This window comes from Herpailurus yagouaroundi, unplaced genomic scaffold (genome assembly GCF_014898765.1).
Source record: "Herpailurus yagouaroundi ecotype Mexico unplaced genomic scaffold, PumYag 100, whole genome shotgun sequence".
Lineage (NCBI taxonomy): Eukaryota > Metazoa > Chordata > Mammalia > Carnivora > Felidae > Herpailurus > Herpailurus yagouaroundi.
Window position 1 is genome coordinate 69,369,136 of NW_024412391.1, and position 25,537 is coordinate 69,394,672.

At 39.1% G+C, this 25,537-nt stretch overlaps 1 protein-coding gene across 4 annotated transcripts in view; it reads right to left on the minus strand.

Annotated features, from left to right (window-relative positions):
- The window catches only part of RUNDC3B (RUN domain containing 3B), a 155,052-nt gene that overhangs the window by 19,439 nt on the left and 110,076 nt on the right, over positions 1-25,537 (minus strand). For 2 of the 4 annotated variants that reach the window (XM_040472768.1, XM_040472767.1), the window contains one exon: positions 11,264-11,410. The exons of the other annotated variants lie outside the window; for them this stretch is intronic. In XM_040472768.1, the coding sequence (XP_040328702.1) occupies positions 11,264-11,410 (147 nt within the window). The remainder of the gene's footprint in view (positions 1-11,263; positions 11,411-25,537) is intronic. 4 annotated transcript variants of the gene reach the window in all.

A 25,537-nucleotide genomic window follows, 5' to 3' on the forward strand; every position in this document is an offset into this window, starting at 1 on the left:
GGATTGGTTGTAATAATTCCATTTTCATCCATGATTTTATCTATTTGAGTCATCTCCCTTTTCTTTTTGAGAAGCCTGGCTAGAGGTTTATCAATTTTGTTTATTTTTTTTCAAAAAAACGAACTCTTGGTTTCATTGATCTTTTCTATTATTTCTAAACAGTATGTTATTTAGTTTTGCCTATTTTTTTGTTTTGTTTTTCTCTATTTATTTTATTTATTTATTTTTTTAATTTATATATGAAATTTATTGTCAAATTGGTTTCCATACAACACCCAGTGCTCATCCCAAAAGGTGCCCTCCTCAATACCCATCACCCACCCTCTCCTCCCTCCCACCCCCCATCAACCCTCAGTTTGCTCTCAGTTCTCAACAGTCTCTTATGCTTTGGCTCTCTCCCACTCTAACCTCTTTTTTTTTTTTCCTTCCCCTCCCCCATGGGTTCCTGTTAAGTTTCTCAGGATCCACATAAGAGTGAAACCATATGGTATCTGTCTTTCTCTGTATGGCTTATTTCACTTAGCATCACACTCTCCAGTTCCATCCACGTTGCTACAAAAGGCCATATTTCATTTTTTCTCATTGCCACGTAGTATTCCATAGTGTATATAAACCACAATTTCTTTATCCATTCATCAGTTGATGGACATTTAGGCTCTTTCCATAATTTGGCTATTGTTGAGAGTGCTGCTATGAACATTGGGGTACAAGTGCCCCTATGCATCAGTACTCCTGTGTCCCTTGGATAAATTCCTAGCAGTGCTATTGCTGGGTCATAGGGTAGGTCTATTTTTAATTTTCTGAGGAACCTCCACACTGCTTTCCAGAGCGGCTGCACCAATTTGCATTCCCACCAACAGTGCAAGAGGGTTCCCGTTTCTCCACATCCTCTCCAGCATCTATAGTCTCCTGATTTGTTCATTTTGGCCACTCTGACTGGCGTGAGGTGATATCTGAGTGTGGTTTTGATTTGTATTTCCCTGATAAGGAGCGACGCTGAACATCTTTTCATGTGCCTGTTGGCCATCCGGATGTCTTCTTTAGAGAAGTGTCTATTCATGTTTTCTGCCCATTTCTTCACTGGGTTATTTGTTTTTCAGGTGTGGAGTTTGGTGAGCTCTTTATAGACTTTGGATACTAGCCCTTTGTCCGATATGTCATTTGCAAATATCTTTTCCCATTCCGTTGGTTGCCTTTTAGTTTTGTTGGTTGTTTCCTTTGCTGTGCAGAAGCTTTTTATCTTCATAAGGTCCCAGTAATTCACTTTTGCTTTTAATTCCCTTGCCTCTGGGGATGTGTCGAGTAAGAGATTGCTACAGCTGAGGTCAGAGAGGTCTTTTCCTGCTTTCTCCTCTAGGGTTTTGATGGTTTCCTGTCTCACATTCAGGTCCTTTTTCCATTGTGAGTTTATTTTTGTGAATGGTGTGAGAAAGTGGTCTAGTTTCAACCTTCTGCATGTTGCTGTCCAGTTCTCCCAGCACCATTTGTTAAAGAGACTGTCTTTTTTCCATTGGATGTTCTTTCCTGCTTTGTCAAAGATGAGTTGGCCATATGTTTGTGGGTCTAGTTCTGGGTTTTTCTATTCTATTCCATTGGTCTATGTGTCTGTTTTTGTGCCAATACCATGCTGTCTTGATGATGACAGCTTTGTAGTAGAGGCTAAAGTCTGGGATTGTGATGCCTCCTGCTTTGGTCTTCTTCTTCAAAATTACTTTGGCTATTCAGGGCCTTTTGTAGTTCCATGTGAATTTTAGGATTGCTTGTTCTAGCTTTGGGAAGAATGCTGGGGCAATTTTGATTGGGATTGCATTGAATGTGTAGATAGCTTTGGGTAGTATTGACATTTTGACAATATTTATTCTTCCAATCCATGAGCAGGGAATGTCTTTCCATTTCTTTAAATCTTCTTCAATTACCTTCATAAGCTTTCTATAGTTTTCAGCATACAGATCCTTTACATCTTTGGTTAGATTTATTCCTAGGTATTTTATGCTTCTTGGTGCAATTGTGAATGGGATCAGTTTCCTTATTTGTCTTTCTGTTGCTTCATTGTTAGTGTATAAGAATGCAACTGATTTCTGTACATTGATTTTGTATCCTGCAACTTTGCTGAATTCATGTATCAGTTCTAGCAGACTTTTGGTGGAGTCTGTCGGATTTTCCATGTATAATATCATGTCATCTGCAAAAAGCGAAAGCTTGACTTCATCTTTGCCAATTTTGATGCCTTTGATTTCCTTTTGTTGTCTGATTGCTGATGCTAGAACTTCCAGCACTATGTTAAACAACAGCGGTGAGAGTGGGCATCCCTGTCGTGTTCCTGATCGCAGGGAAAAAGCTCTCAGTTTTTCCCCGTTGAGGATGATGTTAGCTGTGGGCTTTTCATAAATGGCTTTTATGATCTTTAAGTATGTTCCTTCTATCCCGACTTTCTCAAGGGTTTTTATTAAGAAAGGGTGCTGGATTTTGTCAAAGGCCTTTTCTGCATCGATTGACAGGATCATATGGTTTTTCTCTTTTTTTTTTGTTAATGTGATGTATCACGTTGATTGATTTGCGAATGTTGAACCAGCCCTGCATCCCAGGAATGAATCCCACTTGATCATGGTGAATAATTCTTTTTATATGCCGTTGAATTCGATTTGCTAGTATCTTATTGAGAATTTTGGCATCCGTATTCATCAGGGATATTGGCCTGTAGTTCTCTTTTTTTTACTGGGTCTCTGTCTGGTTTAGGAATCAAAGTAATACTGGCTTCATAGAATGAGTCTGGAAGTTTTCCTTCCCTTTCTATTTCTTGGAATAGCTTGAGAAGGATAGGTATTATCTCTGCTTTAAACGTCTGGTAGAACTCCCCCGGGAAGCCATCTGGTCCTGGACTCTTATTTGTTGGGAGATTTTTGATAACCGATTCAATTTCTTCGCTGGTGATGGGTCTGTTCAAGCTTTCTATTTCCTCCTGATTGAGTTTTGGAAGAGTGTGGGTGTTCAGGAATTTGTCCATTTCTTCCAGGTTGTCCAATTTGTTGGCATATAATTTTTCATAGTATTCCCTGATAATTGTTTGTATCTCTGAGGGATTGGTTGTAATCATTCCATTTTCATTCATGATTTTATCTATTTGGGTCATCTCCCGTTTCTTTTTGAGGAGCCTGGCTAGAGGTTTGTCAATTTTGTTTATTTTTTCAAAAAACCAACTCTTGGTTTCATTGATCTGCTCTACAGTTTTTTTAGATTCTATATTGTTTATTTCTGCTCTGATCTTTATGATTTCTCTTCTTCTGCTGGGTTTAGGCTGCCTTTGCTGTTCTGCTTCTAGTTCCTTTAGGTGTGCTGTTAGATTTTGTATTTGGGATTTTTCTTGTTTCTTGAGATAGGCCTGGATTGCAATGTATTTTCCTCTCAGGACTGCCTTCGCTGCGTCCCAAAGCATTTGGATTGTTGTCTTTTCATTTTCGTTTGTTTCCATATATTTTTTAATTTCTTCTCGAATTGCCTGGTTGACCCACTCATTCGTTAGTAGGGTGTTCTTTAACCTCCATGCTTTTGGAGGTTTTCCAGACTTTTTTCTGTGGTTGATTTCAAGCTTCATAGCATTGTGGTCTGAAAGTATGCATGGTACGATTTCAATTCTTGTCAACTTATGAAGGGCTGTTTTGTGACCCAGTATATGATCTATCTTGGAGAATGTTCCATGTGCGCTCGAGAAGAAAGTATATTCTGTTGCTTTGGGATGCAGAGTTCTAAATATATCTGTCAAGTCCATCTGATCCAATGTCTCATTCAGGGCCCTTGTTTCTTTATTGACCGTGTGTCTAGATGATCTATCCATTTCTGTAAGTGGGGTGTTAAAGTCCCCTGCAATTACCACATTCTTATCAATAAGGTTGCTTGTGTTTACGAGTAATTGTTTTATATATTTGGGGGCTCCGGTATTCGGCGCATAGACATTTATAATTGTTAGCTCTTCCTGATGGATAGACCCTGTCACTATTATATAATGTCCTTCTTCATGTCTTGTTACAGCCTTTAATTAAAGTCTAGTTTGTCTGATATAAGTATGGCTACTCCAGCTTTCTTTTGGCTTCCAGTAGCATGATAAATAGTTCTCCATCCCCTCACTCTCAATCTAAAGGTGTCCTCAGGTCTAAAATGAGTCTCTTGTAGACAGCAAATAGATGGGTCTTGTTTTTTTATCCATTCTGATACCCTTTGTCTTTTGGTTGGCGCATTTAATCCATTTACATTCAGTGTTATTATAGAAAGATATGGGTTTAGAGTCATTGTGATGTCTGTATGTTTTATGCTTGTAGTGATGTCTCTGATACTTTGTCTCACAGGGTCCCCCTTAGGATCTCTTGTAGGGCTGGTTTAGTGGTGACAAATTCCTTCAGTTTTTGTTTGTTTGGGAAGACCTTTATCTCTCCTTCTATTCTAAATGACAGACAGAATCCATAAAGGATTCTCGGCTGCATATTTTTTCTGTCTAGCACACTGAAAATCTCGTGCCAATTCTTTCTGGCCTGCCAAGTTTCAAAAGAGAGATCAGTCACGAGTCTTATAGGTCTCCCTTTATATGTGAGGGATCAGTTTCTCTTTATCAGAATTTTCTCTTTATCCTTGTATTTTGCCAGTTTCACTATGATATGTCATGCAGAAGGTCAATTCAAGTTACGTCTGAAGGGAGTTCTCTGTGCCTCTTGGATTTCAATGCCTTTTTCCTTCCCCACTTCAGGGAAGTTCTCAGCTATGATTTCTTCAAGTACCCCTTCAGCACCTTTCCCTCTCTCTTCCTCCTCTGGGATACCAATTATGCATATATTATTTCTTTTTAGTGTATCACTTAGTTCTCTAATTTTCCCCTCATATTCCTGGATTTTTTTATCTCTCTTTTTCTCAGCTTCCTCTTTTTCCATAACTTTATCTTCTAGTTCACCTATTCTCTCCTCTGCCTCTTCAATCCGAGCTGTGGTGGTTTCCATTTTGTTATGCATTTCATTTAAAGCATTTTTCAGCTCCTCGTGACTGTTCCTTAGTCCCTTGATCTCTGTAGCAAGAGATTCTCTGCTGTCAGCTATACTGTTTTCAAGCCCAGCGATTAATTTTATGACTATTATTCTAAATTCACTTTCTGTTATATTATTTAAATCCTTTTTGATCAGCTCATTAGCTGTTGTTATTTCCTGGAGATTCTTCTGAGGGGAATTCTTCCGCTTGGTCATTTTGGATAGTCCCTGGCGTGGTGAGGACCTGCAGGGCACTTCCCCTGTGCTGTGGTGTATAACTGGAGTTGGTGGGCGGAGCCGCAGTCAGACCTGATGTCTGCCCCCAGCCCACCGCTGGGGCCACAGTCAGACTGGTGCGTGCCTTCTCTTCCCCTCTCCTAGGGGCAGGATTCACTGTGGGGTGGGGTGGCCTGTCTGGGCTACTTGCACACTGCCAGGCTTGTGATGCTGGGGATCTGGCGTCTTAGCTGGGGTGGGTCGGCAAGGTGCACAGGGGCAGGAGGGGCAGGCTTAGCTTGCTTCTCCTTAGGTGATCCACTTCAGGAGGGGCCCTGTGGCAGCAGGAGGGAGTCAGATCCGCTGCCAGAGGTTTGGCTCCGCAGAAGCGCAGAGTTGGGTGTTTGCGCGGAGCGAGCAAGTTCCCTGGCAGGAACTGGTTCTCTTTGGGATTTTGGCTGGGGGATGGGCGGGGAAGATGGCACTGGCGAGCGCCTTTGTTCCCCACCAAACTGAGCTCTGTCGTCCGGGGGCTCAGCAGCTTTCCTTCCCTTTGTCCTCCAGCCTTCCCGCTTTCTGAGCAGAGCTGTTAACTTATGACCTCCCAGCCGCTAAGTCGCACTTGCTGTCGGAACACAGTCCGTCAGGCCCCTCCGCTTTTTGCAAGCCAGACTTGGGGGCTCTGCTTGGCCGGCGGGCCGCCCCTCCGCCCCGGCTCCCTCCCGCCAGTCCGTGGAGCGCGCACCGCCTCGCCGCCCTTCCTACCCTCTTCCGTGGGCCTCTCGTCTGCGCTTGGCTCCGGCGACTCCGTTCTGCTAATCCTCTGGTGGTTTTCTGGGTTATTTAGGCAGGTGTAGGTGGAATCTAAGTGATCAGCAGGACGCGCGGTGAGCCCAGCGTCCTCCTACGCCGCCATCTTCCCTCCTCCCCCCTAAGGGAGTTTCTGACACTGGACTTTCATCATTAGAAACTTGATAAAAAGTTACTATTATTAAATTTAAAAAATTATAAAAATATTTACAAACAACAAAGTACCTAGTAGCAAAACAAACATCAAATTAATTAGAAAATTATAAGGACTGAGAGCTTGACAGCACACATTTATAGAAATCAAGTATTGTCACTATTGGAGGGGAGGAAAGCCTGCAAAAGTCTATAAAAGCAATCTCTGGTAAAAGCAACACAAAATGAGCTTTCTGCGTGAACTCTTTAAGTTCCTTTTAGATATCATATTTCCAAATCCAAAGTGATTATGGACACTTTCTAACCTCTAATTTGTTACACTTAGTAAACAATCTTTCAGTTTACAGGCTTCACTTAACCAATTGTCAATGAACATAGAAATAGAATTTGGTAGACAATGACTTCTGAACCAGTATAAAAATGCCTAGGCAAAATTAGGCACCTGAATCAAAAGATATTAAGAACAGTACCATGTAATATCTTCCTTGCATGAAAATGATTACAGATCTACCACCTGGGAGAAATCTGGTTTAGCTGTTTGTAGTAATGACCAAGAAAGGTTTTCCACATTCTTACCTGAGTTCCAATGCAACTGGTGCTCCACCTGACAAACATCTTGTCATGGAGTAAACTCTCTATGGGAGTTCTGTCTTTAAAAGGTCACCACTAAGTCCTCTTTTAGAATTCTAGACTCATTAGCATCATACTGTAAAACTGAAATGTAACCCACCAAACACATCAAGCCCATCAACAGTCTAAGTCTACTTTCCAGAAGTGAATTTTTCAAGTAGAAATAGCTTACTTATTCAAAATAAGAACCCCAGATAGTAAGACAGGAGTTATGTCATAAGCATCTGGGACATAAAACCAAAAACCAAAAACCAAAAAACAAAACATTGCATTCAATATCTAATTACTTAAAATTTTAAATCACTCAAATCCAAACTCGTATACAAAGAATTTGGACACCAAATAAAGGCAAATTAAAAGGAAACTGAGTAGGCCTGAATTCACTTATGAATAAATTTTCTACAGTCTTAGACTTCATATCAATGATCAGAAGTAATGATATCGATAATCTGTATCACCTATTTGCCCAAGAGATATACAGAGGTCAGTAATTATTTACATTATCTCATAGTCATTGGGGAAGAGAGTATTAGGCTCAGAAGGAGACACTTTCCACACGTAGAAAATAAAAACAAAGATACATACACTATATACACAGAGGCACATACGTGTGTGCATGGAGCCAGAGATAGGCTGTTCTTTTTATTCTTGGTTTGATTTTCATAGAAATGTGTTTAAAAAAGAAAACAAACATTTCCTATAGTAGAATACTGATATACTTTTAAACTACTAAAATTAATGGAAGGATGCAAGGGAGCCTGAAAGGGAAGGCTGTATGCGAGTCAGGTCAATGCAAAATTTATAAGTTGTAAAAGATTTTTGCAGTCTCAATGCTTTGGGGAGTCCTACTCCAAAAATACTGGAAAGATTCACATAAGAAGAAGACCCTATAAGACATTTGAAGTAATTATACCTACTTATCAGCAGTCATTCAAAAATGTTAGCCTAAAGAGTAGATCATGAATGGCATATAAAAGCTCGTAATTCTTAATAATTTTGTGAATGACAGCCTAAATGAAAATATTGATAAATTTACAAGACAAAAAAGCCTAAGTAGAAAATAAAAAGATGATGATAATGAATCTGATCTTTAGGGATGGAAATGGGTGGGTTAGGCAATAATCTAACAAGATTATATAATATAATAAAATTATATAACCTGTATCTAAGAAGCTCATGTGACCTAGACTTAACATATACATATAAATAAACATTAAAATAGGAACAAATTGGAAATAAAAAAGTAATCAAATGCTCTCCAGGTGTGTGTTAAGGGAATGTGCTTACATATTTATTGTTGAGTTTTTACAATCAGCCTATAATGCTTGAAACATTTTTAACAAGATATCTCTAATGTTTGAAATAAAGGAAAAGATAGAAAATCTAACATAATTAATATTGCCAGGTCTAAGTAATCAAGAAAACAATGGAAATGATACTTCTAAAGCTTTATTAACAGTACAATAAATGAAAATAAATGTAAAATCTTCTACTATGCAAAGGATTTCTTCCATGAGTAGATGACAACATAGCTAAGTTACCCAATCACTCATTTTAAGAAATGTCTGCAAGACCAATAAATTGATCAAGTCAAATAGCACCTTCTCAGTCTTTTCAAAGCTAATTCAGCAAATCTCCTAGAGAAATACAGGCATCATATTTTCTTAGCAGGAAATTATAATACATATAATGACTACTTATATGGTCAATTTCTCTCCGAATTATCAAGAGCACTAATGTTCCTTATTAAGAGATTCTGGTCACTTTGATAATAATTTGTAGGTTCTCAAAAATGTTTGTTAAACTACTGAAGATATTGGTCAAATTAAGAGGAAAAAATGATGAGGTTAGTTCAAGAACTTTAGCTTATATTACAAATTTGAGAACAGCAAAAACTAATCCTGAGAAAAGCTATGATGTTTCAAACATGATTTATACAGCACCACTCTAATCTGAAAATCCAAAGTCTCCATTTTTACATTAAAAAGTTGCATTAAAAAGATTATTTGTTCAGAACATCTGGGGATTTGCTGGTCATTTTAATTTTACATAGGTTTTACAAACTCTCAAAGGAGAGCTTGGGACAGTGGGTGGGTGTATATTCTCCAAACATGGAAGACACAAGGTTATCTGAGAACATAAAAAAAAGACTATACAGAGTATAAAAGATTTCGTGAGAAGTATTAGGTGCCAAGCAACTTATTACTCATTTGAACAGGAATTAGCCCCAGTATTACATGTGCAGAAGGTAAGAGGAGGTATTGCTTAGTGTTGTTACACATCAAGTAGGGTAGCAGAGATTACTTTTAAATCCTGACCTTACACTCTAGGTCCAGTGATCTCCATACTACACCTGCAAACATTTTGCATACTAGCTGCAAATATTTTGTTCAGGAATAGGGCCATCTAAAGGCAATAACAACATCTACAGTAAGGCCAGATTAAAGGATGATGCTGAGAAAGAGCTAATGGAGTAAGTAGCTGAGTCAAGGAGTATAAAATCGGGATCCACGTCAAACAGTTTCACTACTTTCTTTTCTGATACTCCAATTACTTTTGCTGCTGCTATAATACTTTGTAAAAGCTAGTCATTATTACCACATACAAAGGTAAACTTGAAGTAACTCTTCCATTTAGACTCACTGGTTCCTCAATAGGTAGCTCTACAGGCAGCCAGGGCTACAAACACATCTTTTTGGCTAAAATATTTTACCTTGTACCACCTAAAGTAACAATGTGGATATTGTAGTAAAAAAGCGTATTACTAGGGGTGCCTGGGTGGCGCAGTCGGTTAAGCGTCCGACTTCAGCCAGGTCACGATCTCGCAGTCCGTGAGTTCGAGCCCCGCGTCGGGCTCTGGGCTGATGGCTCAGAGCCTGGAGCCTGTTTCCGATTCTGTGTCTCCCTCTCTCTCTCTGCCCCTCCCCTGTTCATGCTCTGTCTCTCTCTATCCCAAAATAAATAAACGTTGAAAAAAAAAAAAGCGTATTACTAGTCTTTTGTCAGGAGTTAATCTTTCAATATTTTTATAGTTATAAAAGCAAGAGTATCTTGTATGTTATATAGAAATAAGAACCAAGTATTAAAATAGATTCAGTTTTTTCATCATATATCAGAAATATGAATAAACTAATATTTTTATTACTTACATACATTATAGAAAAATAAAATTATATACCAGTATAAGAAGATATACTCTAGTTATTCAAATTTTTCATAGGGATATATAAGGGAACTAGATCCCAATCCATGAAAGCTTCAGTCAATACCTTGAATCATGGGTTAGTAGATAATGAAAACAGTTCTAATGATTTATTCTGTAAATAATCTGCTCACTCTTCCTTATCTCTAGCAATCAGTGAAACCAACAAGCAAAAAAGGCAACAGAAGCTCAAATTTATTTTGAGTATTCCCTCTGATAAATGAAAAAAATCACATAGTAAACAGGTGGAAATTAAGTCTATGCTGAAACAATCCCTGTAGAAATGTCTAGCGACTAACTACCTAGTGAAAAGCACCCTAAGAAGCACAAATGGAAGTGGGTAACTCTACCAGTGAAGTGTAAATACAAGAACTCTAAAAGAAGAGTAGAGAAACAAACAAACAAACAAAAAAAGAGGGAGGCAGGCAGGGAGGAGAGAAGAAAGGAAAGAGAAGAAAGTGGGGGGGAGGAGGAAAGGGAGAGAACAGAAGGGGATGGAGGGACAACGGGGAAATAATTAGAAAATTAGCTGAAGATAGGAAAATAAAGATAACCAAAAAGTTATCAAGATGGACAAAATGTCTAAAAGCCAAAAGAAGGTAATACAAAATTTAAGTTCAAAACGAAGATACCATAAAGGAATGCAGCCTAAGATTTGGCAGATTTCTCAACATTGCAACACTCTGACTTAATGAAATAGTCCTGAAAAGGGATAAAAAATAGGTAAAGGATCTTGTGGCCAACAGGTGGGGTGATTATATCTTCTATAGCCTCCAAAAATTAGATTTATTGAAAATAAGCAAAACTCGTTCAGACCCACCAAGAACAGGTAAGTATCTTTCCAGTCTTTCATGAGATGGAATTTTTTCTCACTGGCAGGACAATTATTCCTAAGGCAAATACAAATACCAAAGCTAAAATTCAAAAATAGGTGGCTCATTAAATATGAGCTCATAGACTTAACTGAAGGACTGGCTGAAGACTAAAGGAGAAGCAGGTAGCCAGTACAATACTGCTTAAGAATTTCTTAGATACTTTACTTCCCCAGGGTGCCTTGGCTTCAAAATACTAACATATTTACTGCTTTAATCTGACTTTATCAAGCCGAAGTAGTCTTAAATTCTACCTTTGCCCTAAAGTAATAATGAATTCAGAAAGACGAATACGTGAGAAACCAAAGTGGATAACCAAATGTTTTGGTAGAACTAAATTTGTAATTAGTTGGAAAAAAAAGTATTACACTTACTCATACCACTGTTTATTGTGTTTTCGGTAAAGCAACGTATCCAAGGCAACAGCATTGACATCCAGAGCTCCTGGGGAAGGCCACTGGTTGGTGAGGTGGGCAGTTAACTCTTGTCTTGATCTTAAATCATTATTCTTTAGCACAGTCCTGTGAATATTAAGATGGTGAGTGCTTTTGTCTTCACTGCTCTGCAATGGCAGAGGAACCTAATGGTATCAACCTGGCCCCCAAAATTCATCTTTTAAAATGGTACGTTAACAGATTGTCAACAGAACTACAGGAAGACTAGTTGGGGCTATGACTATCTCCTACAATATGCGTTTTCACTTTTTCTCCAAAGGCTGTAACAAATCACTAACGTGTGAAATGCAGACTTTCAATCTTTTACAGAGATGTTACTAAAGGACTAAAGCTGAATTTCACATCTTACCTAAAAAACTAGGGTGATATCTTAAAGTTATAGATTATCAGATGCCAGTTAAAATAAGAAAAGATTGCATGTGTATGATTTTTTAGCTTCAAAATTCACAATCTATTAAAGTCATTTAACTCAGTAAACAAAAAACAGTTAAAATGAATAAAAAATAAAACCACATCAGAAAAACATAAAATTAAAAATCCATAAGGTTTCTGCAATTTTTTTATAAAAGTGACCACCAATAAATCTTTATAAAAATAATTCCATCAGGGCACGTGGGTGGCTTAGTTGGGTGAGCGTCCCACTCTTGATTTCAGCTCAAGTCATGATCCCATGGTTTATGAGTTTGAGCCCCATATGGGATTCTCTCTCATCCTCTCTCTCTCTCTCTCTGCCCCTCCCCTGCTCACGCATGCTCTCACTCTTCCTCAAAATAAATAAACATTTTAAAAAAAGAAAATAATTAAATCAATGATAACTACATTGAATAATACAACCCACTGGAAATATTTCCATTTACAGAATGAGGCCATTATAATACATGGTTTATTCTCATTTTTGTAGAACCGTTAATAACAATTTTCAAAAGAAGTTAATTTTTGCCAAAATTTAAACCTCACAAATCACTGTCACAAGACTAATTCAACATTTGAGTCGGTAGTTAAAGATAATTTAAAAGCATAATTCTAGGGGCACCTGGGTGGCTTCAACTTCTGACTTCAGCTCAGGTCATGATCTTACCATTGCTGAGTTTGAGCCCTGGGTCGGGCTCTGGGCTGACAGCTCAGAGCCTGGAGCCTGTTTAGATTTTGGGTCTCCCTCACTCTCTCTGCCCCTCCCCAACTCATAGTCTCTCTCTCTCAGTCTCTCTCTCTCTCTCTCTCTCTCAAAAATAAAATAAAACCATTAAAAAAACTTTTTTTAAGTTTAAAAGCATAATTCGGGGGGTGGGGCTGGCTGGCTCAGGTGGAGCATGCAACTCTTGATCCAGGGGTTTTAAGTTCAAGCCCCACGTTGGGTGTAGACGTACTTAAAAATAAAAACTATTAAAAAAAAAAGTGTAATTCTGTTTGCAAACGTTGTATTCTACTTCTAACTAAGGCTTCAAAATATAACCTAGGCAAGCCACATTCTCCAACAGGAGTCCATGACTTGAGTGTACCAAAGTCTTGAGCCATCAGCTCAGAAGCAGGGAAGTAGGAACAACTGTCCTATTGTGGATGGAAGAGTCAACAGTGTGCTGGCAAGACAACCCTTCACTAAAGAAAATTAGCCTGCACAAAACCTCTAGCTGGAAATGATTCAAATGGAACAACCCCATGTATATGTCTCTAACAGTCTAACTATGAATATTTCTGATTTTACAGGGTATCTGTGTACATTTAAAAATATTTGCTCCACTATATCCACAAAGAAATAGTATTTGATGTAAATACTAGATTCTCAGAATTGAATACTAAAAAAGTAAAACAGGCAGAAGTCCGTGAGAATGTATCACAAGAAGATACTCGTTTTGACTACTTTCAACAATTTCACTGGAAAAGAATGAAAAATTTAAGAAGAATGAAAAATTTAAAAACCTTAACCTAAGTTTTTATGAAAACAGTAAGGAGTTCAGAAAAATTACAAGACTGATAGAAAAAAATCTTGTGACGCCAAAAAGGGGATTACTGGCCAGAGAATTTATTACAATAAAGTACCATTATTTTGGCTTTTTTTTTAAAGTTTATTTATTTTGAGAAAGAGAGGGTGTGAGCAAGTACCCGTGCAAGCAGAGAAGGGACAGAGAGAAAATCCCAAGCAGGCTCCATGTGCGGTCAGTGCAGAGCCTGACACAGGGCTCAGACTCACAAACCATGAAATCATCACCTGAACAGAAATCAAGAGTTGGACACCTAACCGACTGAGCCACCCAGGTGCCCCTAGGCTTCGCTTATTAGATTTTTCTCCTTCACATATTCACTCTCTAGGGTCTCTACTGACTGTCACTGGAAAACAACTTCAATGTCATAATTGGTTTACAGGAAGTATTTACAGCAGAATGCAAGGAAGGCAAATGGGCATCTGTGAGGAAATGACATTGGAAAAATTCATTAATGACAAGTAACTGAACAACTTCCAACTTAGAATATGTTCTTTCTGGAAAAGCAAAGTTTTACACTGCATAGAATGAAAAAAAAAGAACTAAGTTTTACACAAGTTTTTACACATTAGTCCATGGAAAATTTTAGTCTAATGACAAATTATTGTATTGCCTTTAGACTTTTGTGTTTAGAAATCCTAACGACATTGTTTTCTAAGGGAACTGCCTAGTCCTTTGAAGCAGGAGATAAGAGATTTCAGTGTACTGGATGGGCATAACTTCATCCATGCTGCATCTGTTTTCCACCTTCTGTGAGGAATATGGCGGGAAACACACAATGCTAACATTCAACTTGATACTACAAAGGGAAAGGTTCCTGGAGGACCTTTGTGTAAGGCCCTTTCACCACTTCAGTATACTAGGGGCCATTAAGGCACTTTGAAAACCCACCCTTGAATTCTGAATCTTGGCTCAGTCTATTTAGATAATAAAGAGACAAAGTAGTTTATTCATTCTAGCAATGGGCCCTGACCAAAATGCACCAGCAAAGAGATATACGTGGAGTTCTACTTCCCAACTCTCCGAAGTAGCTCAGCCTACCTCTCTCCAAGCCTACTTTTCTAGTCTTTCTATCCATTGCTTGAGTCATTGATATCAATCTAACAAATTCCATTTGTGCTTAAGAGTTGGTTGGACTTTTTTTTTTTTTTACAAGCGAAGTAAAATGAGGGTATTTTTCTCATTGGCCAAGCTTAAAAGCAGGTTCATCTTAAGTCACTCAACAATTATTGTCATTACCTTGTGGTCAAATCAGTGAAAATTAAAGGCAAAATTTTATGAAGTTAGCATTTAACTTTAATAAAAACGCTAACCAGGGGCGCCTGGGGGGCGCAGTCGGTTAAGCGTCCCACTTCAGCCAGGTCACGATCTCGCGGTCCGTGAGTTCGAGCCCCGCGTCGGGCTCTGGGCTGATGGCTCAGAGCCTGGAGCCTGTTTCCGATTCTGTGTCTCCCTCTCTCTCTGCCCCTCCCCCGTTCATGCTCTGTCTCTCTCTGTCCCAAAAATAAATAAATGTTGAAAAAAAAATTAAAAAAAAAAAAACGCTAACCAATGCTAACACTAATGAGCTAATTTAATAATTAAATTATTGTATATGAGATAGATGCTACTTGTCACTTATATCTATGTTCTAAGTCTCTCATTAACAACTGAATATTCTGTCACTAAGGTAACAATTCTACAGGAAAATACAATAAAGGAAATTTATTAACATATCCATAATATATTTACCACACTAATTTTAAGAACTTTCCTGTGGTATCCACCCCTAAATTGCTAGATAGCTAATTTCTCTTCAGATTTTCAATAGAAATTATGCAAGAAGTTTGCCACAAAAAATATAATTCAATATCTTGCCCCATAGCTTTACTGAGGTATAATCAGCAATTAAAAATTGCATACATCTAGGGGCACCTGGATGGCTCAGTTAAGCGTCCAACTTCAGCCCAGATCATGATCTCGTGGTTGGTGAGTTGAAGCCCTGCATCCGGCTCTGTGCTGACAGCTCAGAGCCTGAAGCCTGCTTCAGATTCCGTGTCTCTCTCTCTCTCTGTACCCCCCTACTTATGCTCTCTCTCTCCCTCTCTCAAAAATAAACATTAAAAAAATTTTTTTAAATTGTATACATCTAGAGTGTACTTGATTTGATATGCATATACAATGTGAAGTAATCACAAGATAATTAACATATCCATCACCTCACAGTTACCTCTTTTTTGTGTGTGATAAGAACACTTGAGATGTACCCTCTTAGAACATTTCAAGTACACAATACAGTATTGTTAAGTACAGTCATGTTGCTTAACATTAGATCTCCATGATTTATTCATCCTGCATAACTGAAACTTTGTACTTATAGACCAACATCTCCTCATTTCCCCCTCTATCTGGGCCAGAATTGGTAATAACCATTCTACTCTCTGCTTCTGTAAGTTTGACTATTTTGGATTCCACATATAAATGAAATTATGCACTATTTGTTTTTCTACATCTGATTTAGTTCACTTAGCATAATGCCTTCAAGGTTTATCCATGTTGTTGCAAATGGCAGGATTTCCTTCCTTTTTTTAAAGGTGGAATAATATTCCATTGTGTTTATGTGTGTATATAGACACAGAATCTTCATAGATCACATTTTCTTTATCCATTGATCCATCAGTGAACACTGAGGTTGTTTCCACCTCTTGACTACTGTAAATAAGGCTGAAATTAACACCTAAATGGAGATATCTTTTTGAGATTGTAACTCCATTTCCTTTGGATAAATACCTAGAAGTGGGATTGCTTAAACATAAGATAGTTCTATTTTTAATATTTTGAGGAACCTCCTACTCTTTTTCAAAGTGACCATACCCATCTATAGTACTACCAACTGGGCATGAGGGCTCCCTTTTTCCATATCCTCACCAACAGTTGTTTTCTAACACCTATCTAGTAACAGACATTCTAAGTAAGAAGGTACTTCATTGTGACTGTGATTTGCATGTCCCTGATGATTAGTGAAGTTAAGCATCTTTTCATATACCTATTGGTCATTTGCATGTCTTCCCTGGAGAAATATCTATTCAAGTCCTTTGCCCATTTTTAAGCTGAGTTAGATTTTTGCTATTATGAGTCCCTTATAGATTTTGAATATTAACCCCTTATTAGACAGATGCTGAAAATATTTTCTTCCATTTGGTATGTTGCCATTTTACTCTAATGTTTTTTGTGCAGAATTTTTTAAATTTCGTACAATTCATTTTTCTATTTTTGCTTTTATTGCCTGTGCTTTTGGTATAATAAGCAAAAATATGATTGCCGAGACTAATTTCAAAAGTTATTTCCCTGTTTTCTTTTGTATTTTTACAGTTTCAGGTCTTAGATTTAAATCTTTAATCTATTTTGAATTTATTTTTGTAAATGGTAAGAGAAGAATCCAATTTCATTCTTCTGTATGTGGATATTCAGTTTTCCCAACACTACTCCTTTTGTGGGTTCTTGGAAAGCTTGTCAAAGATCAGCTGACTTGTAGATTCATGGACTTATTTGGGGGCTCTCTATTCTGTTCCAATGGCCTATATGTCTGTTTCAATGTCAGTACCATACTTTTTTGATTACTATAATTTATAATATATTTTGAAACCAAGAAATGTGATGTCTTTAGCTTTGTTCTTCTTTCTGAAAACTGATTTGGCTATTCAGGGTCTAAAATATGAATGTTAGGATTGCTTTTTCTATTTATGTGAAAAATGACATTGGGATTTTGATAGGGATTGCACTGAATCTGCATATCACTTTGGATACTATGTACATTTTAATAATATTAATTCTTCCAATCCATGAACACAAGATATCTTTTTTATTTACCAGTATCTTAATTTCCTTTGTCAACGTTTTAATATTTTCAGGGTATCAATCTTTCACCTCTTTGGTTAAATTTATTCCTAAATATTGTATTCTTGCTGCCACTGTGAATAGGATTGTTTTTAAATTTCCTTTCCAGGGGCGCCTGGGTGGCGCAGTCGGTTAAGCGTCCGACTTCAGCCAGGTCACGATCTCGCGGTCCGTGAGTTCCAGCCCCGCGTCAGGCTCTGGGCGGATGGCTCAGAGCCTGGAGCCTGTTTCCGATTCTGTGTCTCCCTCTCTCTCTGCCCCTCCCCCATTCATGCTCTGTCTCTCTCTGTCCCAAAAATAAATAAACGTTGAAAAAAAAATTAAAAAAATAAATAAATAAATTTCCTTTCCAGATATTTAATATCCAGAGACTTTATATATGTATATGCACATATGTGTATGTACATACACATACACACACACATCTTCCTGCTGAGCTGAACCTTTTATCATTATATAATGACCTTCTTTACCTCTAGACACAGTTTTAGACTTAAAGTCTATTTTGAGTACAGACACCCTGCTTTCTTTTGGTTACCATTTGCATGAAATATCTTTTTCCATTCCTTCACTTTCAGCCTATGTATGTCTTTAAATCTGAAATGAGTCTCTTGTTGACAGGATATCACTGGCTCTTACTCTTTTAATCCATTCAGTCACTCTATGCCTTTTGATGGATGAGTTTAATCCTAATTACTGCCATTCTGTTTTGCAGTTTTGTGTCTCTCTTCCACTTTTGTTTTCCTTTATTATCTGATGATTTTTTTGTAATGATTTGTTGCCATTCTTTCTTTTTATAATTTTTTAAAGTGTTTATTTATTTATTTTGAGAGAGAGAGGATACACATGTGAGTGAGTGTGAGGGTGGGGAGAGTGAGAGGGAGGGAGAAAGAGAATCCCAGTCGTTGCACTGTCAGCGCAGAGCCTGATGAGGGGCTCTGACAAGGGGCTCCATCTCAAAAACCGTAAGATCATGACCTGAGGGGAAATAAAGAGTTAGATGGTTAACTGACTGAGCCACCCAGGGGCCCCCATTCTATCTTCTGTGTTTGTACTATAGGTTTATTCTCTGTGGTTAGAGTTTTGAATAAATTTTCATGTGGTTATAACTTCCTATTTTAAATCATGTTAACTTCAAAGGTACACAAAAAACACTCTATGTAAAGCACTTTGAAAGTGCTTTAAGTACATATGCCCAAGTTCAGCTGTAACCAAATATTTAAATTAAATCTACAAAATATTTCAAAGAGAGCATTTTCATGAAAACTGAAAAAACGTATTTGCAACTAATATCAAGTAAATGTATTGAGTGGGCCATGGCAGATAACACTTAAAATGTGTAAAGAAGCAGGGGCGTCTGGGTGGCTCAGTCGGTTAAGCGTCCAACTTCGGCTCAGGTCATGATCTTTTGGTCCGTGAGTTTGAGCCCCGTGTTGGGCTCTGTGCTGACAGCTCAGAGCCTGGAGCCTGCTTTGGACTGTGTGTCTCCCTCTCTCTCTGCCCCTCCTCCACTTGCCATTCTGTCTCTCTCTTTCTCTCTCAAAAATAAATAAAACATTTAAATAAATAAATAAATAAATATTTTTAAAAATGACTAAAATGTGTAAAGAAGCAACCATCTAAAAGTACCTCTGATTATCCTATCTTCTTCATAACCATTCTCAAAAGGTAAGTCCAGAAAGTACAACTTAAATTCTATTATTATATTTTACCTTTCCCAATAAATGCTTCCAGATCCTTGAAAAGGATCTTTGTCTTGCTTACGTAAAGTTATTTTACTTGGCATTTTGGTAAAAAAATATCATGTGAAGTTTGATTCTTTATGCATAACTATGTTGAAATATGTGTCAGTATTAACTGGCCATTTCATAAGCCCTCTGAATATACCTTCAACTCTCTAACCTGAGCATATCCTTATGGATATACATAAAATCAAAATACCATGGATTTATAAACACAAAATCTCTCTACGAAGCAGGAGTCCAGCTCTCCTGAGAAACAGTTTGGAACAAAACAGGATAGCTTCCAGTTAAAGTTCAGTGAGTTGTTCTATTTTTCAAAGGAAATCAGCTCATTATTAAGCCCTCATGGGCATGACAGAACTATTTGATGAATACAATTTATTCTCTGGAATCTAGCTAAAGCCTGAAAATTCCTTACTTTCTAAATATGTAATTTGCACTATATATAGGTATATAATTTGCCAAAACACTTCATTTTTATTAACTAAGTATAATACAATATAACATAATACAACTCTGGATTGATCATGAACACTGAAGAATTCACCTTTCCCTCCCCTGTCCCCCAGCCTATATATGCAGACACCTGCAGAATCAGCACAGACACTCTCCATGTAGCTTGTTAACATGCCTTCCGAGCCTGTGCTCTCCTGTGGACTACTCCCTCTAACTTGTACTTCTGAACTCTCCAAAGTGGCTCCAGGGGCCCTCTGCTCCAACCTTGCTAACTGCATGCCCCATCCCCATGATGTTCTACAGACCCACACCATCCAACCTGCCCTAGGGAGGAATCCAGCCAAAGGGGCACTATAAGCCTAACACTGTGCAAGCAGCCCTGACAGTGACTACTTCAAAAAAAAACTGCTGCCCTGATGAGAGGGAAATATACCCATACACCCAGCTCCATTGAAGCCCCAGAAGTGGGCTGGGGATAGACACCTGGTCTGACTGCAGTCCCCACCTACCAATGAAAGCTTCTCAGGGGACAACAAAGGAGAGCAATCTGCAGTTTAACATGACCACAGCTTTGGCAAATTCCTGGTCTGACTCAACTCAAGCCCAAGGCAGCCCCATACTGGCCCACTAGCAACACAGAAACCAAACCCTGCCCAAAACAGTCAAAAGCAGTCATTGCATATGACTGAAGAGAAATGCAGCTCAGTCACAGCAATAGGGTGTATTCAACACACATAGGAGATGCCCCTGAAGCTTCAGGTTCTGGTAAATGGGAGATTGTTCTGTAGGGCACTATAGGACCTTTTCTTCATAAGGCCACTACTTTCAAGGGCCAGAGACATGGCTAACTTTCCTAACACATATAAAAAGACACAGAAAGTTAGACAGAAATGAGGAGACCAAGGACTGTGTCCCAAATGAAAGAAGGGACAAAAATCACAACAAAAGAGTTAACAAAATGGAGATAAGCAATATATCTGATACAGAAAGTAATGGTCATAATCACTGAGCTTGAGAAAATATGGGAGGACCTCAGTGAAACTCTCAACAAAGACACAGAAAATATAAAAAAGAACCAAGCAGAGATAAAGACCTCAAAAACTAAAATTAAAAATATACTAGAGGGAATAGGGGTGGCTGGGTGGCTCAGTCAGTTGAGCATTCGACTTCAGCTCAGGTCACATTCTCACAGTTTATAGGTTTTGCGTGGACAGTGCAGAGCCTGCTTCGGATTCTCTATCTGCCTTGCTTTCTGCCCCTCCCCTACTCATGTGCTTTTTCTCTCAAAAATAAACACTAAAGAAAAAGCCATTTTAAAACAGTAGAGGGGATGCTGGGAAGATGGCGGCATAGGAGGACGCTGGGCTCACCGCGCGTCCTGGTGATCACTTAGATTCCACCTACACCTGCCTAAATAACCCAGAAAACCACCAGAGGATTAGCAGAACGGAGTCTCCGGAGCCAAGCGCAGACAAGAGGCCCACGGAAGAGGGTAGGAAGGGCGGAGAGGCGGTGCGCGCTCCACGGACTGGCGGGAGGGAGCCGGGGCGGAGGGGCGGCCCGCCGGCCAAGCAGAGCCCCGGAGTCTGGCTGGCAAAAGCGGAGGGGCCAGATGGAGTGTGTTCCAACAGCAAGCGGGACTTAGCATCTGGGAGGTCATAAGTTAACAGCTCTGCTCGGAAAGTGGGAAGGCTGGAGGACAAAGGGAGGGAGAGTTGCTGAGCCCCGGGACGACAGAGCTCAGTTTGGCAGGGAACGAAGGCGCTCGCCAGCGCCATCTCCCTCGCCCATCCCCCAGCCAAAATCCCAAAGGGAACCAGTACCTGCCAGGGAACTTGTTCCCTCCTCGCAAACACCCAACGCTGTGCTTCTGCGGAACCATCCCTCCGGCACCAGGTCTGACTCCCTCCCGCTGCCACAGGGCCCCTCCTGAAGTGGATCACCTAAGGAGAAGCGAGCTAAGCCTGCCCCTCCTACCCCCATGCACATTGCATACCCACCCCAGCTAATATGCCGGATCCCCAACACCACAAGCCTGGCAGTGTGCAAGTAGCCCAGATGGGCCACGCCACCGCACAGTGAATCCTGCCCCTAGGAGAGGGGAAGAGAAGGTACACACCAGTCTGACTGTGGCCCCAATGGTGGGCTGGGGGCAGACATCAGGTCTGACTGTGTCCCCGCCCACCAACTCCACTTATTCAAGACAGCACAGGGGAAGTTCCCTGCAGGTCCGCACCACTCCAGGGACTATCCAAAATGACCAAAAGGAAGAATTCCCCTCAAAAGAATCTCCAGGAAATAACAACAGCTAATGAACTGATCAAAAAGGATTTAAATGATATAACAGAAAGTGAATTTAGAATCATAGTCATAAAATTAATCGCTGGGCTTGAAAACAGTATAGAGGACAGCAGAGAATCTCTTGCTACAGAGATCAAGGGACTAAGGAACAGTCAGGAGGAGGTGAAAACCGCTTTAAACGAGATGCAAAATAAAATGGAAATGTCCACGGCTTGGATTGAAGAGGCAGAGGAGAGAATAGGTGAACTAGAAGATAAAGTTATGGAAAAAGAGGAAGCTGAGAAAAAGAGAGATAAAAAAAAATCCAGGAGTATGAGGGGAAAATTAGAGAACTAAGTGATACACTAAAAAGAAATAATATACGCATAATTGGTATCCCAGAGGAGGAAGAGAGAAGGAAAGGTGCTGAAGGGGTACTTGAAGAAATAATAGCTGAGAACTTCTCTGAACTGGGGAAGGAAAAAGGCATTGAAATCCAAGAGGCACAGAGAACTCCCTTCAGACGTAACTTGAATCGATCTTCTGCACGACATATCATAGTGAAACTGGCAAAATACAAGGATAAAGAGAAAACTCTGAAAGCAGCAAGGGATAAACGTGCCCTCACATATAAAGGGAGACCTATAAGACTCGTGACTGATCTCTCTTTTGAAACTTGGCAGGCCAGAAAGGATTGGCACGAGATCTTCAATGTGATGAACAGAAAAATATGCAGCCAAGAATCCTTCATCCAGCAAGTCTGTCATTTAGAATAGAAGGAGAGATAAAGGTCTTTCCAAACAAACAAAAGCTGAAGGAATTCGTCACCACTAAACCAGCCCTAAAAGAGATCCTAAGGGGAATCCTGTGAGACAAAGTACCAGAGACATCGCTACAAGCATAAAACATACAGACATCATAATGACTCTAAACCCGTATCTTTCTATAATAACACTGAATGTAAATGGACTAAATGCGCCAACCAAAAGACATAGGGTATCAGAATGGATAAAAAAACACGACCCATCTATTTGCTGTCTACAAGAGACTTATTTTAGACCTGAGGACACCTTTAGATGGAGAGTGAGGGGATAGAGTACTATTTATCATGCTACTGGAAGCCAAAAGAAAGCTGTAGTAGCCATACTTATATCAGACATCTAGACTTTATATTAAAGGCTGTAACAAGAGATGAAGAAGGGCATTATATAATAATCACAGGGTCTATCCATCAGGAAGAGCTAACAATTATAAATGTCTATGCGCCGAATACCGGAGCCCCCAAATATATAAAACAATTACTCATAAACATAAACAACCTTATTGATAAGAATGTGGTAATTGCAGGGGACTTTAACACTCCACTTACTGGGGCGCCTGGGTGGTGCAGTCGGTTAAGTGTCCGACTTCAGACAGGTCACGATCTCGCAGTCCGTGAGTTCGAGCCCCGCGTCGGGCTCTGGGCTGATGGCTCAGCGCCTGGAGCCTGTTTCCGATTCTGTGTCTCCCTCTCTCTCTGCCCCTCACCCGTTCATGCTCTGTCTCTCTCTGTCCCAAAAATAAATAAACGTTGAAAAAAAAATTAAAAAAAAAAATAACACTCCACTTACAGAAATGGATACATCATCTAGACACACGGTCAATAAAGAAACAAGGGCCCTGAATGATACATTGGATCAGATGGACCTGACAGATATATTTAGAACTCTGCATCCCAAAGCAACAGAATATACTTTCTTCTCGAGTGCACATGGAACATTCTCCAAGATAGATCATATACTGGGTCACAAAACAGCCCTTCATAAGTTGACAAGAATTGAAATTATACCATGCATACTTTAAGACCACAATGCTATGAAGCTTGAAATCAACCACAGGAAAAAGTCTGGAAAACCTCCAGAAGCATGGATGTTAAAGAACACCCTACTAAAGAAAGACTGGGTCAACCAGGCAATTCGAGAAGAAATTAAAAAATATATGGAAACAAACGAAAATGAAAATACAACAATCCAAACGCTTTGGGATGCAGCAAAGTTAGTCCTGAGAGGAAAATACATTGCAATCCAGGCCTATCTCAAGAAACAAGAAAAATCCCAAATACAAAATCTAACAGCACACCTAAAGGAAATAGAAGCAGAACAGCAAAGACAGCCTAAACCCAGCAGAAGAAGAGAAATAATAAAGATCAGAGCAGAAATAAACAGTATAGAATCTAAAAAAACTATAGAGCAGATCAATGAAACCAAGAGTTGGTTTTTTGAAAAAATAAACAAAACCTCTAGCCAGGCTTCTCAAAAAGAAAAGGGAGATGACCCAAATAGATAAAATCATGAATGAAAATGGAATTATTACAACCAATACCTCAGAGATACAAACAATTATCAGGGAATACTATGAAAAATTATATGCCAACAAATTGGACAACTTGGAAGAAATGGACAAATTCCTAAACACCCACACTCTTCCAAAACTCTATCAGGAGGAAATAGAAAGCTTGAACAGACCCATAACCAGCGAAGAAATTGAATTAGTCATCAATAATCTCCCAACAAATAAGAGTCCAGGACCAGATGGCTTCCCAGGGGAGTTCTACCAGATGTTTAAGGCAGAGATAATACCTATCCTTCTCAAGCTATTCCAAGAAATAGAAAGGGAAGGAAAACTTCCAGACTCATTCTATGAAGCCAGTATTACTTTGATTCCTAAACCAGACAGAGACCCAGTCAAAAAAGAGAACTACAGGCCAATATCCCTGATGAATATGGATGCCAAAATTCTCAATAAGATACTAGCAAATCGAATTCAACGGCATATAAAAAGAATTATTCACCATGATCAAGTGGGATTCATTCCTGGGATGCAGGGCTGGTTCAACATTCGCAAATCAATCAACGTGATACATCACATTAAGAAAAGAAAAGATAAGAACCATATGATCCTATCAATCGATGCAGAAAAGGCCTTTGACAAAATTCAGCACCCTTTCTTAATAAAAACCCTTGAGAAAGTCGGGATAGAAGGAACATACTTAAACATCATAAAAGCCATTTATGAAAAGCCCACAGCTAACATCATCCTCAACGGGGAAAAACTGAGAGCTTTTTCCCTGAGATCAGGAACACGACAGGGATGCCCACTCTCACTGCTGTTGTTTAACATAGTGCTGGAAGTTCTAGCATCAGCAATCAGACAACAAAAGGAAATCAAAGGCATCAAAATTGGCAAAGATGAAGTCAAGCTTTCGCTTTTTGCAGATGACATGATATTATACATGGAAAATCCGACAGACTCCACCAAAAGTCTGCTAGAACTGATACATGAATTCAGCAAAGTTGCAGGATACAAAATCAATGTACAGAAATCAGTTGCATTCTTATACACTAACAATGAAGCAACAGAAAGACAAATAAAGAAACTGATCCCATTCACAATTGCACCAAGAAGCATAAAATACCTAGGAATAAATCTAACCAAAGACGTAACAGATCTGTATGCTGAAAACTATAGAAAGCTTATGAAGGTAATTGAAGAAGATTTAAAGAAATGGAAAGACATTCCCTGCTCATGGATTGGAAGAATAAATATTGTCAAAATGTCAATACTACCCAAAGCTATCTACACATTCAATGCAATCCCAATCAAAATTGCCCCAGCATTCTTCTCAAAGCTAGAACAAGCAATCCTAAAATTCATATGGAACTACAAAAGGCCCTGAATAGCCAAAGTAATTTTGAAGAAGAAGACCAAAGCAGGAGGCATCACAATCCCAGACTTTAGCCTCTACTACAAAGCTGTCATCATCAAGACAGCATGGTATTGGCACAAAAACAGACACATAGACCAATGGAATAGAATAGAAA